This window comes from Wolffia australiana, chromosome 15 (genome assembly GCF_029677425.1).
Source record: "Wolffia australiana isolate 7733 chromosome 15, ASM2967742v1".
Classification (NCBI taxonomy): Eukaryota; Viridiplantae; Streptophyta; class Magnoliopsida; order Alismatales; family Araceae; genus Wolffia; species Wolffia australiana.
Window position 1 is genome coordinate 1710242 of NC_135849.1, and position 17035 is coordinate 1727276.

The 17035-nt window shown below is 37.7% G+C and overlaps 1 protein-coding gene across 6 annotated transcripts; it reads right to left on the reverse strand.

Annotated features, from left to right (window-relative positions):
- Nucleotides 1-3892: 3892 nt before the first annotated feature.
- Nucleotides 3893-15709, reverse strand: LOC144712838 (ENTH/ANTH/VHS superfamily protein). 6 transcript variants are annotated; one of them, XM_078587180.1, is made up of 17 exons: nt 14846-15113; nt 14611-14718; nt 14412-14481; nt 12337-12434; nt 9482-9623; nt 9305-9405; nt 8664-8747; nt 8485-8535; nt 8326-8391; nt 7964-8029; nt 7676-7756; nt 7487-7546; nt 6392-6553; nt 6240-6315; nt 5448-5566; nt 4202-4582; nt 3893-4108 (listed from the first exon to the last, which is right to left on the reverse strand). In XM_078587180.1, exons 1-16 carry the CDS (start codon nt 14858-14860, stop codon nt 4223-4225), a joined length of 1659 nt encoding a protein of 552 aa, XP_078443306.1. In that variant the 5' UTR covers nt 14861-15113; the 3' UTR covers nt 3893-4108; nt 4202-4222. The 6 variants fall into 6 exon arrangements, with proteins under 6 accessions (XP_078443306.1, XP_078443307.1, XP_078443308.1 ...); XM_078587181.1 differs by lacking the exon at nt 14846-15113 and adding an exon at nt 15241-15709 and having other exon boundaries at nt 3893-4582; XM_078587182.1 differs by lacking the exon at nt 14846-15113 and adding an exon at nt 15193-15709 and having other exon boundaries at nt 3893-4582.
- Between the last annotated feature and the right edge of the window lie 1326 nt (nt 15710-17035).

The following is a 17035-nucleotide window of genomic DNA, read 5'->3' on the forward strand; positions in this document are numbered from 1 at the left end:
CATCAATGATCCTTGTTTCTTCAAGTTATCAGAGAAAGGAGGAGATTAATTTTAATTTTCCATCTCTTTGATGAGTTTAACAGTTCATGTTTCACTGCATTCAGCTGTTTTGAAACCCTAGCATTGTTTTCACTGTTCAACTGTATGTCTTTATTAATCTGCATTACTGCTGTACTTTGGCTGAAATTGGGTTGCTGTTCACCTGCATTTACACTGTCATTTGATAGCACAAGAGTTGCCTTTCAGAAACTTTATGTTGGAGCTCAGATGTGCTTAGACTGCCTTTCTTGCTGCATTCATGCCCATGCCACTTTTGGCATGTACTTGACCTTTTCTTGCGAGCATTGCATCAGTCATATGTGTGTCCTCCATTTTCACTTGGGCTCCTCTAGTGGCTGATGATTCTTGTTCAATGCCCTATGTCTCAAATATTCTCGCATCTCCAATGATTTTCATTTAATCTCATTGAGATATATACACAATAATTTGCCTAACGCTGATCTGGTGCCCTACATCTCTAGCCATCATGCTCTTCATTGTCTTCATATTTTGGTAACTATTTAATCTTTTTCCATGGATTTATTTTGAATTTTTATTCAAAGTTTTTGACCCTATTGCAATGGCATCAATATATTCAGATCACTCTCCAAAGAAAACTTTTGCAGTATTGTCCAAAGGACAGACTCTGATACCTAAGCCTCAACAAGAATGTGAGCCAAATATTGAGGCTGTTTTACATCAATGGCTGCTTGTAGTATCCATTCATCCTTTTGTGTAAAATTTTACCTCTTTTAGAGGTGGGGGAGATTTGGGGAAGGGGTCACTAAAGTCATTGTAATAAAAGAAACATGGAAATCATAGATGATTTGATGCATCAATCCACCAATCTTATTCTAGGGAATATGCATGCGATTGTGAAAAGCATCACATTGACCCCACTCACAGATGAGCTTGATAATTTCATACCTCTTGAATGTTGTACTATTCATTGTGAATTAAATTAAATTACAGTGGGTGTTTAAGTTCTTAGTGGGCCTTAAACCAGGGTATAATCCCCTCCAAAGTTGGCTAATTCCTTGTGAAAAAATATATGTTATTTAAATTTTATCTCTTATACCTTCTTCATTCAGAACCTATGAAATTCATTGCCCATCAACAATTTATAAGTCATCACACCTAATGCTTGAAACACTTCACAAGGCACACCATCTCCATCCCTGAAGCCTGTGTAACGGGGAACCAATACCAAATGATTGTCTCATTATTTTGCATGTATTAAAAGAAACTTGGCCTTTGAAAGGATACGTTTAAGAAGTTTGAAAATATAGGTATTCATTAGGGTCATCATGCTACTATATTATATTCCAACTTTTAGCCTCATTGACCATGAACTTGTACTTCTGATCCTCAAACATTCCCAAAAACCTATGTTTGGGGATTATTTTGACATGAGAAAATTTGCTGCCAACGATATGAAGTCTCACATTCCACATGTCATTAAATATTCATTAATTCAAATAACATTCATTATTATGCACACTTTATGGTTATTATGAATCCCAAGGATATGTGAAACTACAAGTGAATCATGATCATGTCTACAACACAATGGATCTGATTTTATTCTATTTGATAAGCATCATCATAGATCTAGATGGATCAACTCACCGTTCCAACCACACCAAATGAGAAGATGTTCAAGAAGAAAGAAAAAGGAGTGTAATACAAGGAAAGACTTTCATGGTATTTCTAACTTAGGGCATTTTTACTTAATGGAATTTTCATAAGAACCCTCAATAAAACTCCCATGGTCAATAAGCCTAATGTGTGTGACCCTCTAGGCGGATGCACTTGTCTATTTAATGATGCCATAATCCCAATAATTATTTGATTAGTCAACCATGTCCAATAGACATCAATTAATCTTGGATTGATTTCACCCAATTGACAGTTCAAGTTGCCAACACTTGAGAACCAAGCTATACCATATGTTCTAGAAGCTAAAGAGGAATTCAACAACTCTTTCATGGACCTTATGTAGCGTATTGAAGTGGTATTTCACTATATTATAGACAAGATACACTCAGGAATATTATGCACTATGTATATTCCCTTAGCACAACAGTACAATTAAGTCTTTACTATGGAAAATTGGTCGCACTCTTCCCAGAGATGTGGCGCAAGATTGCTCTGGAAGACATCCACACAATAGTTTGAGGGAAGGTGATAAAATGGGCCTTAGTCTATTTGTACTAACATTCCTATTTAACTAAATCAGCTAATCTATTAAGTTTTCTCCCTCCATATATCCTATATATAAACATTTTTGTAACCCGACTCTCAATTATGGAGAATTTTCATTTTATTTACTGTTTTACCCCTTATCGATTTTAAGTTGATTAAGAATAATTTTACATCCCAATGAATGGGAAGCCCTGGTGACTGAGGTTAAAAAAGAATTCTCATAGGGTAATTGAGTGTTAGGATTGTACTAGCTAGTTATGTATCACCCTTCTTCAAAGGAATAATACATTTTTACCCTAGACATTTAATATAAGGATAGGGTGACATTGAGGTTGTGATAAAAGAAGAATTCACAAGACAATATTAACAAACCCTAACACTCAAATTTTTTTTACTCCAACAATAAATACAGTTGATTTTCCATATCTTCTATCCTCATGCATCGGATGGAACTAAATATATTTTTCTGTGTCCACTTTTTATAAAGTATTTGATATATTTTATTACATAATGTTTCGAACCTTCTATGGTGTCTTACAAGGTACTAGAAAAAACAATAATTTGTATCCAATTTCAAGGTTTCTTCATGTGAAAACCTAATTGTTTGAGATTTGATTTATGTAAAAGGAGCACTAAAAAAATTATGACATTCCATTATTTAAAAGTGGTTAAAAAAGTGTTCCTTATAGATACCATACAATAAAAGTTAAAAAATTTAAATTTCTAGATTTAAATTAAAATTTTATGGTTAGTAATTGAAAGTTGTCATGTTCTTTGGTTATTCATATATCAAAAGTACAAATGCAACAATAAGTTATTTAGAATTTGATGAATCTTTCAAGTTGTTTTGATATAAATTTATTCTGTCTTATTTATTTTTTAAAAAATATAAACATGTACCTCACTGTCAAAAGGAGAAGTATATTTTCATGTTTTACTCATTGATCTTAAAATTTGACTAATATATTTCAAGAGAATACACGGCCGGCTTACTCTTTTGATGAATGCATCTCAAATTCATCTGTATGTTAATCTCTCAAATAACATTTTTGGGTGTAATGTTTTCCAATCTGCCCATTAACAAAAAAAAAGACAAATAGGTTGATCACCCATCCAAAGAGACAAGCCATATTGAATGGATTGAGATCGGACTCGTAACCAATGTAAATTAAATATGATATTTAGGCAATCACAAAATTTAGCTACACATGTTTCTATTTAGGCAACAGTGTTCTATCTCAAAATCCATGCATCACCAAGATTTTCCTAGGTTGAGAAACTGAGAATACATTGCTTCCCTTCGGATGACTAACTGATAATATCATCAAATATAAGTTTCTTGAACTGGAAATTTCTGTAAGTTGACATCTTCGAGCAAAAATAGTAACAATAGAGACGAAAAATCGGCACGGAGAAATAACTTCGGATGACTAACTGATAATGCCATCAAATATAAGTTTCTTGAACTGGAAATTTCTGTAAGTTGACATCTTCGAGCAAAAATAGTAACAATAGAGACAGACAAATCGACACGGAGAAATAACTTCTGATGACTAACTGATAATGTCATCAAATATAAGTTTTTTGAACTGGAAATTTCTGTAAGTTGACATCTTGGAGCAAAAATAATAACAATAGAGACAAAAAATCAACAAGGAGAAATAATAGATAGATACAAGGGACAAACCATGTCCAACATATTTATTTTTTCATATGATCAATAAACACATGAAAATGAAAAGCCCTCAACAAAAAAAAAAACACCCACAAGCCACAGAGATTCCCAAACAAACTCACAGAGAATCTTCTCCTTCGGCATCCAGCATCAACTCCAGAGCAACATGGAGAACCCCGCCGTCGGCCGCTGCCACGCTCAATAAATCCAATCACAATCTAATCTTAATAACATAGAACCCTAACCTGTATCAATCAACAAAAACAGATTCTCCAACTATACCACAGTCTTCAGATTCTTGAATCAGATGAAGCCTCTGTATCCATTAGGATATTGATGGGGCAATGCATTGTACTGAGGTGCCACTTGGGGATTGCCGAACGGGTTTGCCATGGATGGATGTGGCTGGTTGCCCATCATCATCATCTGTTGTTGCATCATGAATGCTTGTTGTTGGTGGGCCATGGCTGCCATCTGAACGTTTGTCGGAGCAGATATGGCACTGGAGGCGTAGAACGGATCATGGGGCATGCCTGGATGCATCATGGTTCCCGGGGCGGGGCCCGGCATCGGCTCCCACGGGTTGTAGCTTGTAGGCTGGTTGGCTCGTTGAATCGCGTCATCATATAAGCTGTCCAATGTGAGCTTGTCCAAACCCCCCGCCTGATCAGAAAATTTGGCAGCCGAATCGCAAAATCAATGGATGAATCCGTCGATAAAGTTCACCAAAACCATACAGAAAACTTGTATATTTCATGAAATTTTGATAGTTTTCATTTTTGGGCAAAAAGGATTTCTAGTGTCCCCAACTTGCCAGGAAATTGCGATTGTAGACTCCATATAACTTAATGATCATCAAGCTTAGGGTGGTGGGACAGTATATATGATATATTATGCATTGTTATCAGGTTAGATCAGCTTTCATGATGATATAACATCAATGAATTTTGGAAAACGTTGAAAGGAGATAAAACGTTAATAAGGCAAAATGACTAACAAAGAGACGACATAAACATGGATATGGTAGAATACTTCTTTATTGGTGGAATTTAGGGTTTGGCGATCTGATTGGATTGACATAATAGATCGACCAAATGGCCTTCATTGACAATGGGATCTCTTAAGCAGTCTCATTCTGCTTCCTTCGAGAAAATTTACGGGCTAATGTTCCTAGGAGATCAAAAAGTGTAAAATAAACAATATATCAATGGACAAATTTTGGGTAAAAGAATAAGAAAATAACCCAGATGGAATTCATGGGGCAGACGTTCACGCGTATTAGTTATAAGTGGCACATTAGTTTCAAGGAAAAAACAAACTTCCTATAGAATGTTGCATCATAAAAAAGAGAAAAAATTGTTATGAAAACAAGCAGAAGTCTGAGATGGGATACTTTAAGTGAAAAATTGTTGAAGTAAGCAATAAGAAAAGGAAAGACAAGACAAAATGAAACTGATAATTCATGAAAAAATAAGATTCCCAGAAAGAATAGTGGTGCATATTTCATCTGCGGGAGCAAAGGCCACACCAGTTTACTTGTTGCGGCAGCACTCTCCTGTGAACTTGGAGCAGACACAAGCGCCAATTCCCAGCCAGTAGTGCCAGCCTCAATAGTTGATGAAGAAGAAGCGGTAGCCGTGGAATGTTCTGCAATCGTATTTTAGAAACATCATTTCTCACAGAAAATGAATAAAGTCAACTTCCGGATAAGGGTTATCATATAATTTCCACAGAGAAACTCCATATCCCATTATTGAAGGAATACCCTTAAGAAAAAAATTAGAAAAGATCACCATCTAAGATTGTAAACATTATTCTTATAACAATATCGAGGGTAGAGAGACATGAAGACAAAAGGGAAAAAGTAAATCATCAAGGTGGAAAACTGTATCAATTCTATTAGATGTATCGCCATATTCTACTCCTTCAATAGGCAGAAAACCCTAAAAAGTTTACAAAAGCCTAGATAGTACTAAAAAATGCTCCTAAACTTTGTACTTTTTAACTCCACATTTCCTCTGATTTTCCCAACCAAATAAAAAAATTAGTTTCATAATTTTTCACCAACTAGGACAATAAAAGAGCTGGGAGTCAGAACAAGGTGGAAACCGTCTCAATTCTAGTACAGGTTAAGTCTATCTTCAAGCGGCAGAAAACCCTATTACAACATTACAGAAAAGATCCTAAATTTATTTCCAAAAAAAAAGAAAAGATCCAAAATTTTCTTTTAGATGTTGCCAAACTTTTCAGATTTTATCTATAGACATTGACCAATTGTTCTCCACATTCAAATATAAAACCGAGTTTGATAGTTTCTCACCGACTGGGACAATAGCAAGAGCCATTGCATTCTTCATATCCAGATTAGATGCTTCCGGAGTGGGGTCACTGAGTCCCTGTTGAAAATGTCAAAATTTGAAATTTACCCAATTTTAAACCATAATGAGCATAAGACTATATAACAAAAGTTACCAGAAGGTCAGGCTGCTGCGGAACAGGGCCTGGGACTTGAACTTGCTCCTTCTCTGGCTCAGTGGCCTGCTCAGGAGGCGGGGATGGCACCTTGGGCGGTTCAGGGGCTTCTGGCTTTTTAATATATTCAATTGCCAAGACCTTGGGTTTGTAGTCAATTTGCTGAACAGATGACAAAGGAAGTTATACAAATCATAAGAAAATCAAGAATGATAAGAATTCAAATCAGAACCAAATGACTGAGGCTTTCCAATAATTAGATCTTGGATGAAAATTTATTTTACTACTTATTGAGGGAATCCGTTATTGAAAACTGTTATGGAAAATGTAACATATTTTCTTATATCCTTAAATTTCTGTTTTCTACTTTCTGTTTTTCCCTTTTTTCTCCATTATATATAACAGGCCTTCTAGTCAGGTTGTGTGATGATTATCCCTTTATCTTCCTCTCTCCCTCTCTCTCCATTGCAGCAGATCGTCTTCTTCTGTCACACTCAATAAAAACTTCTTTCCAACTTGTTTCACTTTAAATAAACCAATTGGTAGACAACACTAGGCTTTTTTAGATTGAAGTCAAGACAAGCAGAAAAAATATACCGGAATCATGGATATTTAATGTCATGGATACTGAAAACAGAAGCTATTTTCTTTAAAAAATCAGCAAAATATTGATATGTTAATTTTAAGGATGTTTACTGTTGAAGCTCAACATCCTGCTTAAAGAGGAAAAGTAGTGCCCTTGCTATCAGCTATAGCTTTAAGCAAAGTTTGAAAACACTTGAATCTAACATTGAAGCAACACAGTACACGATTGTGCCATAAATAGGCCAGCCGCAGGCATCGAGGGAGAGCATTGAAAGATGAGAATTTGCGCCTGTGCTATCAGCAATAGCTTTTAGCACAGTTGGTACGCGCTTGAATCGAATATTTTTGCTGCTTTTCCTATGGGAACTGGATTCATGAATCATAGAGTTTTTTAGGAGTTTTCTGAGGATTTTTTTCCTGAAAAAGGGATGGACTAAATATTGACAGCTGTGTAGATCCTCCCGTCAAGAGTCCAAAAATACTTCAGTTTTGACCAACTCTGAGCAGTACCTGAGTGCGCGGGGCATCCTTTACATACTCCTCCATAGCGGTAAGAAATGAAGGTGTAGGCTGCATCATTAAAAAGATTTAAGTGAGGAAACATTGAAATTATTTTGATAATATCTCATTTTTTATAAGAGATTTGATAATAGTGTCATTTATGGAGAGTGGAACTTAAATATCAGTAAACAAACTGACCTGCTCTATCTTGGGAAATCCAACTCCTCGTCGAATATCAACTGCTTTACATGCTTCGTAAAATTCAGCTAACCTGTCTCCCTTAAAACAAAAAATTCAACTCCAATTCAAGTTTTTGCATTAATCCATGTGGCAATGATTCCACAAGCCAAAACAAAGCTAGAAAAAAAATATTGATCATCAAGCTTGCAACAATAAATGTTTTAGTATTCAAAATAATTAAGATGCAATATAACAAGTTCTGTAGCAAGAAAACACACATCAAGAGGTTTATGCCAGAATAATTACCTGCTGCACAGCCCTTCGATATACCTCTAGAGCCTTAAGTGCATAAGGTCGTTGCATCTCAAAAAACTGCCAACAAAGTACGAGTTGAATGAGTATAACTGTAATTCCTAATTCATCATTAATCTGCACCTTTTTACAAGCCAGTTTAGAAAGATGAGGGGGGAATGAGTTTGGTCATGTTTATAACATGCGTTTATATCTATATAGCGTTTGGTTGAACACCGATTCCGAGTGATCTTTCCGTTTCCTTTAAAAAAATCATTAATCTGCGCCTTATATTTGTATCATTTCTTCAAAAATCATCTGTATGTCAAGTATAAAACTAAAAACCCTAACAAAAACCCTAAAAATAGCAGACATACCTTATCAACCAAGTTTAGAGTACCGCTGTCAATAGACTGATGAATTTTAATGCTTTCTCCAGATATCTATTCATAAATAAATAAAATCATTAGTAAAGAACATGAATATTGCCTGATGTTGTCAAAATGTTGATAAAAAAGGATTTGAAGCTTCAATACCATTGACATGGCCAACTGAATGATGAAGTTCTGTGCAGCTGCTCCTTGAGGCTACAAAAAACTGTACGGTGAGTTTTTGATCAGGAGCTTATGAAAGGTCATTTTATGACCCCAGAATTCATCATTCCTTCTGTAGAAATATAGCCTTTGGAAATCAGTATTGTTTATCCAAGACATACCAAACAGCCTAGCAGACGGTACAAAAGCTGTTGAAGGACGGGCAGTTGCTCAAGCAATTCTACTGTGTCAAGATCCCGATTTCTCTGAATTATAAAAAAATGAAATGTCAAGATTCCCCATCTCTCTACATTCTTAAAAAAAAAACGCATTGAAATTTGCAAGTAGAATGAAATTTGCAAGTAACATGAAATACCAATTTTCACCGAAACGTAGAATTATTAACTAAATTAAGAAATATTTTAGTCTCAATTCTGTGATTCGTCTATGAAAAGCAAAAAACAATGGTATATTCTGAGCTAAGTGGAGTGTGGTTGAATTTATCGAGATATTTTCCAATTTCTTGAGTGAAAGAATTTCACTTTAACCAAGAGTTCATCCATGAAAAACATTAAAATCATGATATGTTCTAAGAAATGTTGAGCTTGATTGTATTTATCTAAATTTTTTTAATTTCTCGACTAAAAGAATGGCAGTTCAATTCAGTGATTCATTAATGAAAAACATGGAATCATAACATGTTCTGAGCAAAATTGAGTTTGATAAAATATATTGAGCTTTTCCGAATTTTTTGAGCCAAAAAAATGGCAGGTCATACATCAAATCCAGATTACAACTCCAGTAGTTCAGAAGAAAAGCATACCGGTGGATCTGTCTCTACGTCATACTTAAGCACTCGGAAGCATTCAAGTCTTTCTTCCAGATACAAAGCATACGTCCTTATCCATGCAGAATAGTCCCATGCTACACATCAATTTAATGATTTTAGACAGGTAACTGATGAGTTGTCCGAAGCAAGTCAGGGAGAGAGATATAGAACCATGTGCACTGGAATCATCCTTGAAGTGAGCCATATTAAGCATTTGATTTCTGCTTCTTCCGTAATTAATTAATTCTTCACGAAACGTGGGGTCCACTTCCCTCATTGCGCGGTGTATTACGATCAACGTTTTCAGAGCAACCTATCATTTTAGTGAATAGTGACGCATAAGAAACTTAACAAAACAACTGATAGAATGATTGCTGGTAATTTATTAAAATTCATTGTAGAGATAGAATAATCCAGAGAGAAAGAAAACAGATGTGTTGTTTTAGTATTGAGGAAAAAAATTAAAATTTTTATGTTTACAGCTTCCAAATGCTAGGGCTGATGTGTTTGAGCCAAACTGAATTAAAATGAATTTGAAACAGGCAGGAAATTTCAAGTTCTTTCAGGAAGTTGCATCATCCAAAGCTGAGATAGAAATTTTCGTTTCGATGGTTCTCTCAAAATACACAGTTGTTGGAAGAAGTAAAATAATTTTGAAACATAGGATTGTCGGTGCAGAAAAAAAAGTCGTGTTGCATAATCAATTGGTGGATCTGGGGATTCACAAATACAACTAAATGATCATATTATCAAATATTTCTGTTTGAAGCCTATGCATGGGAAGTAAATGTCAGAAGATGCCTGTAATACCCATTTATTACTGTGCATTTGTCAACTTATTTAAAAGGCCCTGGAACTCCCAATATTATGCCTATGACATTTTGATATCCAATTTTTTTTTGAAGATTTATGATATCAAATTCTAATTAGATTCATCGTGCAGGGTCCTGGAGACCCAATATAAATATTGGGGCATTATGAGGAATAGAATCATCAAAGTTTCTTTCTGTTCTGCCTTCATACGTCAGCTAGGGTTTGGAAAGGTAGACCAAGAGGAGCCACAAACACCATAGTTAGTGCAGATAATGTACTTTGGATTCCTGTATGAAACAGGATAAAAATTCCCCAATCCTTATGACAGTGGAGCCTGGCTTGTGAGCTTCGACAACATGACAAAAAATCCCTCGGGAGGCTGACAGTATAGAGGGAACAAAGTCTTCTAACAGCTGCGCTTGATGACTAGATTTTGTTGAAGATTACAGGAGTTTGGCTTTGCTTGAAGAGCAGAGAAGCTCATGAGATTGGAAAACATAGTTCTCAGGAGTCCTATGGCATGATGGTAGAGCAAGACGGTTTGTGGCAGGAACTTGATGACGCTTGGCTGGAGGTACACAGCGGAGGTCGACCATGCGCGACCATGCGCAAGGCTCTCAGGTGAGAGGTAGCAGCAAGCTTGATACACAAGCCATCATCCCTGGAGGTCCGTTCAACTTCCAGCTCGTCGCTTCTATGAACCTGATTGACTGCAATCCATCATGCATGGAGGGAAGACAAAGCACCACTACTCTTCGTCCTAGCAATGGACACCTTTTCCATAAGCATAAACGAGACTTGTTCCTATGGTCTGCAGAGGGAAGTTCAGACCCAAATTTCCCAATCTGAATCCTTTTATTGTAGAATGTGGATGATACCATGTTTTTTATGGAGTCAAAGGGAGGCCAATAATATATTCATACTACTGGATTTGTTAGCAGATTGTTGAGGATTTTATATAAATCGTGTCAAGTTAGCCTTTGCAGTTTTGGGTATTGCAAGTTGAGGCCTTATATTCTAGGACCTTGGGGACTGATAGGGAAACTACCCATGAAGTATCTTGGCATGTCGTTGGCAGAGGGTCGTCTCAAAACCATATATACTAAAAAAGGTGGACCTAAAGCAAGAAAGATGGCATGCCAAAAGTGTTATTGAGGGGAGGCCACTAGGTGTTGTGTCACCTGCTCTCACCAGTCCCCATCTTCTTACTCTCACACTAAAAATTACAGGTGAGGGTTGGCAAGCACTTATAAGGCATGATGAGGAGATTCCTATGGAAAAATCTGAAGGTTGGAGGGAGGGGAGTGGCCTTGGTGTGTTGGGATGTAGTGTGCAGACCAATCAACTGCGGGCTATTGAAAATATATGACATAAATCTAGCATTTCTGGCCACGTGGCTTGACAACCTTATGGAAGCGGGGGGAGATATATGGTTATATCACTCCTAACGGACAACTAAAGACATTATGGACAAGCAAGAATGTGCGACTCCGATTCACAGGTCATCAGTGTTTTGATAGAGGTTGAGGCAGGTTTTTCCCCAAACATTGGGAATTCTTCAGTGCCAGGCAGGGGGATGGCTTCACCTTCCCCTATAGGCTCAAAAACAGATTGGCTCAGAGTACACTAATCAAATAGTTCCCACACCTTTTTGCCCCTCTACGGACCCCTCAGACGATCATTTGGGAATGCTGGGATGACACATGGAATCAGTGCTTAGATGACATTCTTTCAGACCACAGAGTATACGACTATAGGAGGATGCAGCAGCCATTTCTACATCTACTTCCATTGAATGAGACACAAGGCAGTTGGGCATGGACAGGAACACCCTTCTCTGTCCAGAATGCTTATCCAAAGCTCGAACATAGACACTCAAAGGAGGAAGCAACATCTGTCCATCACTGCTGCGCAATATGGTAACAAAAGATCCCCCTAAAAGGACAGTTCTTTGGTCAGTTGCTCCTTTGATGAAGACGGATGCCACATGTTGTTGAGAAGAGGTAGCTCCAGGAAGCCGTGGGGCAATATGTTGTGCCCAGGAGGCAAATATGAGGAGAGAGGAGTCAATCAAAAAGTTTCAATTAATATGAAATCAAGTACGCTAAATTTTTCATGCTTCAGAGTCTCTCGGACAATATAAATCAATAAATCATGGGCATATGCATACAGACTTCACTAACATCTAGAGAGCAATAAAGAGGAAACCCTACCGCCCAATTACGTGTTTTGGCTAGTCTCCGAGCTAAAGCATGAATACAATAGGCCACATCCGCACGTGGTCTTGAAGCTGAGACAGCAGCAAATATAGCTGCCAAGATATAACAAAAAGATAAGCTACTATGATGAGGAATCGATTGAAATAAGTGACATTCAAGAAAAAGTCCATAAAAATGGGAGTTTCAATATATATATATATATATATATATATTGGACTGAGGTACACGAGTAACATCTTAATTAAGACCATCATATCTGAAAGCAGAGAATGAATTAAACTGATTGTTTGACACCAGAAGAATTAACAACAATCTTCTACCACTGCAGGTTTACCATATCATGTTCCTTTTCATACCATATAAGAAGATTATAATATGATCCCTCCATAGGACAAATTGCACTAGCCTGGGAGCAACAATTTCCAAAGCCATTGGACTGAATGAGCGATTAAAAATAGTGGACTAATATATAATAGGAGAAAGGGAGCGAGAGGGTATGAAGTATATTATAACTCTATTTTTTATTTTCTTCTTTTTACAAGAACTATATTTGTTGTTTTCATCTCTTCAATAGACTTGATTTCCCATCAAACTCTCCCTCTTTGAGAACAATGATGAAAATTATTTTTGTCGTCTGAAAGAATGTCCACAGCTTAAATGATCACTGTTACGGTCATCCTGGTTGCAGAACAATGATGATGAGATTTCGTCATCATCGCTCGTCATCTAAGTGAGGCTTTATTTTGAAAAGTATCATCTAGGTGAGGCTACCAGAGGGGCCATGATGATAGGCAATAAGGAGGAAAAACAATCATGCAGGCAAAGACAAATGACAGGGTGAGATGACACATTGTTATTGTCTTCTTGTCATCATCAGCTGCCCACCAAAATTACTCTCGCCTTGCTTCTCACCTTGCTTCTCTAATGTGATACTGAGTCACTCTATGACTGACTTCAGCCCAGCAAAGTGAAAATCGGCCCATCCAACACCAAACCCCTCTTAAGCCAACTGGCTCAGAGAAGTAGACGGTTTTTGACACGCAGTGAGTGCATTCTTGGCCCCTTCTCTTCTCTCGGCCATGGTAATCACTTGGAGCTGAGAGCCACATGCAATCATAGTTTATGGATCTTATCCTTCAGCAGTAAATTCAGTAGTTCAACTTTTGTCTTGAAATATTTATTTTAGATGCAGTGAACTTCTATTTTCACTTCTACTTTGTGTTTTCCTTATGTCGCATAATGGGGTTCTATGTTCTTTTATTTTCTTATGTAGAGCCTGGTATAATAGTCCCATTAATCTGTAGGCCATACTAGTCTTTCTGTATATTTTGGACACAGGCGGCGCAGATTTAGTGAAGAAGATATCTTGTTTTTTTCCCTCTCCACCTGTTGGCTAGGGTTTCGCTTCCCTAAACTGTGACAAAATCATACAAAAAATTTCATACACTTGACTTCATTGAAGCTAATCTTGCTCAAGTGCAGTCTGTGACAGTCTGCTCGATTCCTCGTCTATTTCCAAGCTGTTGAGATGAATTATCTCTGACTCATGTGCCACTGCAGTTATAACTTGGAGGGGAGTGATGGTAGATTCTACTGGACGAGTTACGCAAGGAGGATAAGCCCAAGATTCTCCAACTTTGGAGTGGCAGTACCAGACGGACAGGGATCCCTTAGATGGAGTTGGAAGTTATTGTTGAACGTATACTATCCTTTTTCATTCCTTGGATTAAAATGGTAAATTGAGCATCTCACGATTTGATTCTTAAGCCCCCTATACACCTCCGGGTGACTAGCTTTAGGTGGGTCTTTGACATAAAATATGTAAGAAACAAACAAAGTGCTCCTGTAATGACGGAAAGACACTAAATAGAAGATAAGTTTTAGGTAAGAATGCAAGCTGAAAATTAACTCAACGACAAAAGTACAAAATAACAAAAGGAAGCATATTGTTTTATGAACAACAGCAGTGTAAGTTTACTTTCATTCATTAGCGAAGTCATAATTTGGTTTTCCAGATCTAAAAATCTATGAATGATTCCTGAAATCCCAAAGTCAAATTAGAAAATGACCTCTTATGTATTTTTCCTTTGGAGGGCGCTCAACATGGTTCGTTGCTTTCACAACTGCAATATCCAATTCCTGCGAATTCCGAAAAACAAACATGGCTTTGTAAAAGATATGATCGGAACGGAGACTGTATTGCGTTTTTTTTTGAAAAAAACAGAGATCGTATGCCACAAAGAGATTCATTCGGTTTGGGAATGTTACCTTGTAATCGCTGTTTACTTTTGCCAAACCCACTGTTGTTGAATCCTTTATAGCTCCAAGATACTTCCTTAAACTCGGTTGTGATACCACTCCGGACATTTTCCTCACCTACTCAATTTTCCCAGTGTCAAAAGTTCGAGCATGAAAAAGAAGTGGAAGAATAAGACGAGAAGAAATGAAAATTTAATGTTGAATCATCCATCTTCTAGTCGTCTGGATATGAAATTCGACATACCGAATCGGAAATCATAACCCTACGCGTCCGAGCTCTTCAAAAACCCAGACGAATTCGTCAAAAACAACACGGCTCATATTTCCTCAATTCTAGGGATAAAACCACGCCGACAGCAGAAAAAAGAACAAATCAGCGCACAGAAGATCCACGAGCTTCCAATTGCGCAAAATTCGTCAACAAGAGACAATTCCTGAGCGTATGATTTTCATAATTCCGCCAACAATCAGCATCAACAGTAAGTTTTCACGCAATCTTGGATCTCGGGCGATTGCAATGGCCAATTCAGGACGATTTCAAGACGGAAAGGCGAATTTGAAAAGAAATAACAGCGTATGAGGGATCAAAACCTGAAATAGAGGCGGAAATCGAGCAAAAAAAAGCTGCAGAAATGAGACCTGGAGACGCGGGCGGAAGAATTGAGAACGGAGGAAGTCTCTTGGCTGAAAGAAGAACCTTCTTCGAGGGAAGAAGACGAGGAATGCGACAGCTGACCCTTGTTATATAGATTTGAAAAGTCCAACGCCGAAGACCATAGCCTAGCAAGATCGCTGCAGTGAGAGAGAGAAACTTAGAGAGAGAGAGTTGTAGAAATAGAAACTTAGAGAGAGATAGAGAGAGGTTAAGACAGAGAGCGACTTGGACAGAGATAGAGGGAGGCTTGGAGCCTTGGACGGAGGGAGACTTGGAGAGAGAGATAGAGAGAGGCTTTGGATAGAGAAAGAGACTTAGAGAGAGAGAGAGGCTTGGATAGAGAGAGAGATAGATAGAGGCTTGGAGAGAGAGATAGAGAGAGAGGCTTGGATAAAGAGAGAGATAGATAGAGGCTTGGAGAGAGAGATAGAGAGAGAGGCTTGGATAGAGAGAGGATTAGATAGATAGAGGATTAGATAGATAGAGGCTTGGATAGAGAGAGATAGAGAGAGAGGCTTGGATAGAGAGAGGATTAGATAGAGAGAGGCTTGGATAGAGAGAGATAGAGAGAGAGGCTTGGATAGAGAGAGATAGAGAGAGAGGCTTGGATAGAGAGGATTAGATAGAGAGAGGATTAGATAGAGAGAGAGATAGCGAGAGGCTTGGATAGAGGGAGATAGAGAGAGACTTGGATAGAGAGAAAGAGACTTAGAGAGAGAGACAGAGAGAGGTTTAGAGAGAGAGAGAGTGAGATAGACTTAAAAAGAGAGATTTGGAGAGAGTGACTTAGAGAGAGAGACTTCGGAGAGAGAATGACTTAGAGACAGAGAGACTAAAAGGGAGAGAGACCTTGGAGAGAGATATACTTAAAGAGTGAAAGAGAGATCAAAGAGAGAGACAGAGAGATTTAGAGAGAGAGCCTTAAAGAGAAAGATCTACACTTTGGGAGAGATAAACTTAAGGAGAGATATAGACGTTGGAGAGAGAGAGAGAGACTCAGAGAGATTTAGAGAGAGAGCCTTAAAGAGAGAGCTATACACTTTGGGAGAGATAAACTTAAGGAGAGATCTAGACGTTGGAGAGAGAGAGACTCAGAGAGATTTAGAGAGAGAGCCTTAAAAAGAGAGATATAGACTTTGGGGAGAGATAAACTTTAGGATAGGTATAGACTTAGAGAGAGAGAGACTCTGGAGGGAGAGAGATATAGACTTAGGGCGAGAGAGACTTTGGAGAGAGAGAGATAGAAAGAGAGACTTGGAGAGAGAGATACAAAGATAGACTTTGGAGAGAGAGATAGAAAGAGAGAGTCTTTGGAGAGAGATGGAGGTAGAGAGAGAGACAGAGATGGTGATAGACTTAGAGAGATGGAGACAGGCTTAAAGAGAGAGATGCCTCTGAAGTCGTCGGTCATAATTTGCTAGCTGGAAATTCACTATAAATTTCTTCATACGTCCTTCTCCAACACATAAAACACATGTTTCCTCTGAACTATTAAAAATTAGTTATGTACCCTTAAAACAGCCCAATTCTTACTAATTTATGCCTACTCGGTTAGGGATGGTCGTGCAGTGCAGTGACGAAATTCGCTCTAGTTGAGCTCCTAACAAATCATCCCACATCAGTTAATATTTTTTAAATAAATAACTGATCAGAACCGGCCATTCACTACAACCCGGGTGTCGGGATGACGATGTTGGGTTGTCCGAAGGGCAGGTAAAAAATTCAAACCAGTGAGAAATTGAATATATATTGGTGAGGGAATTTCCTCATAATTTGTAT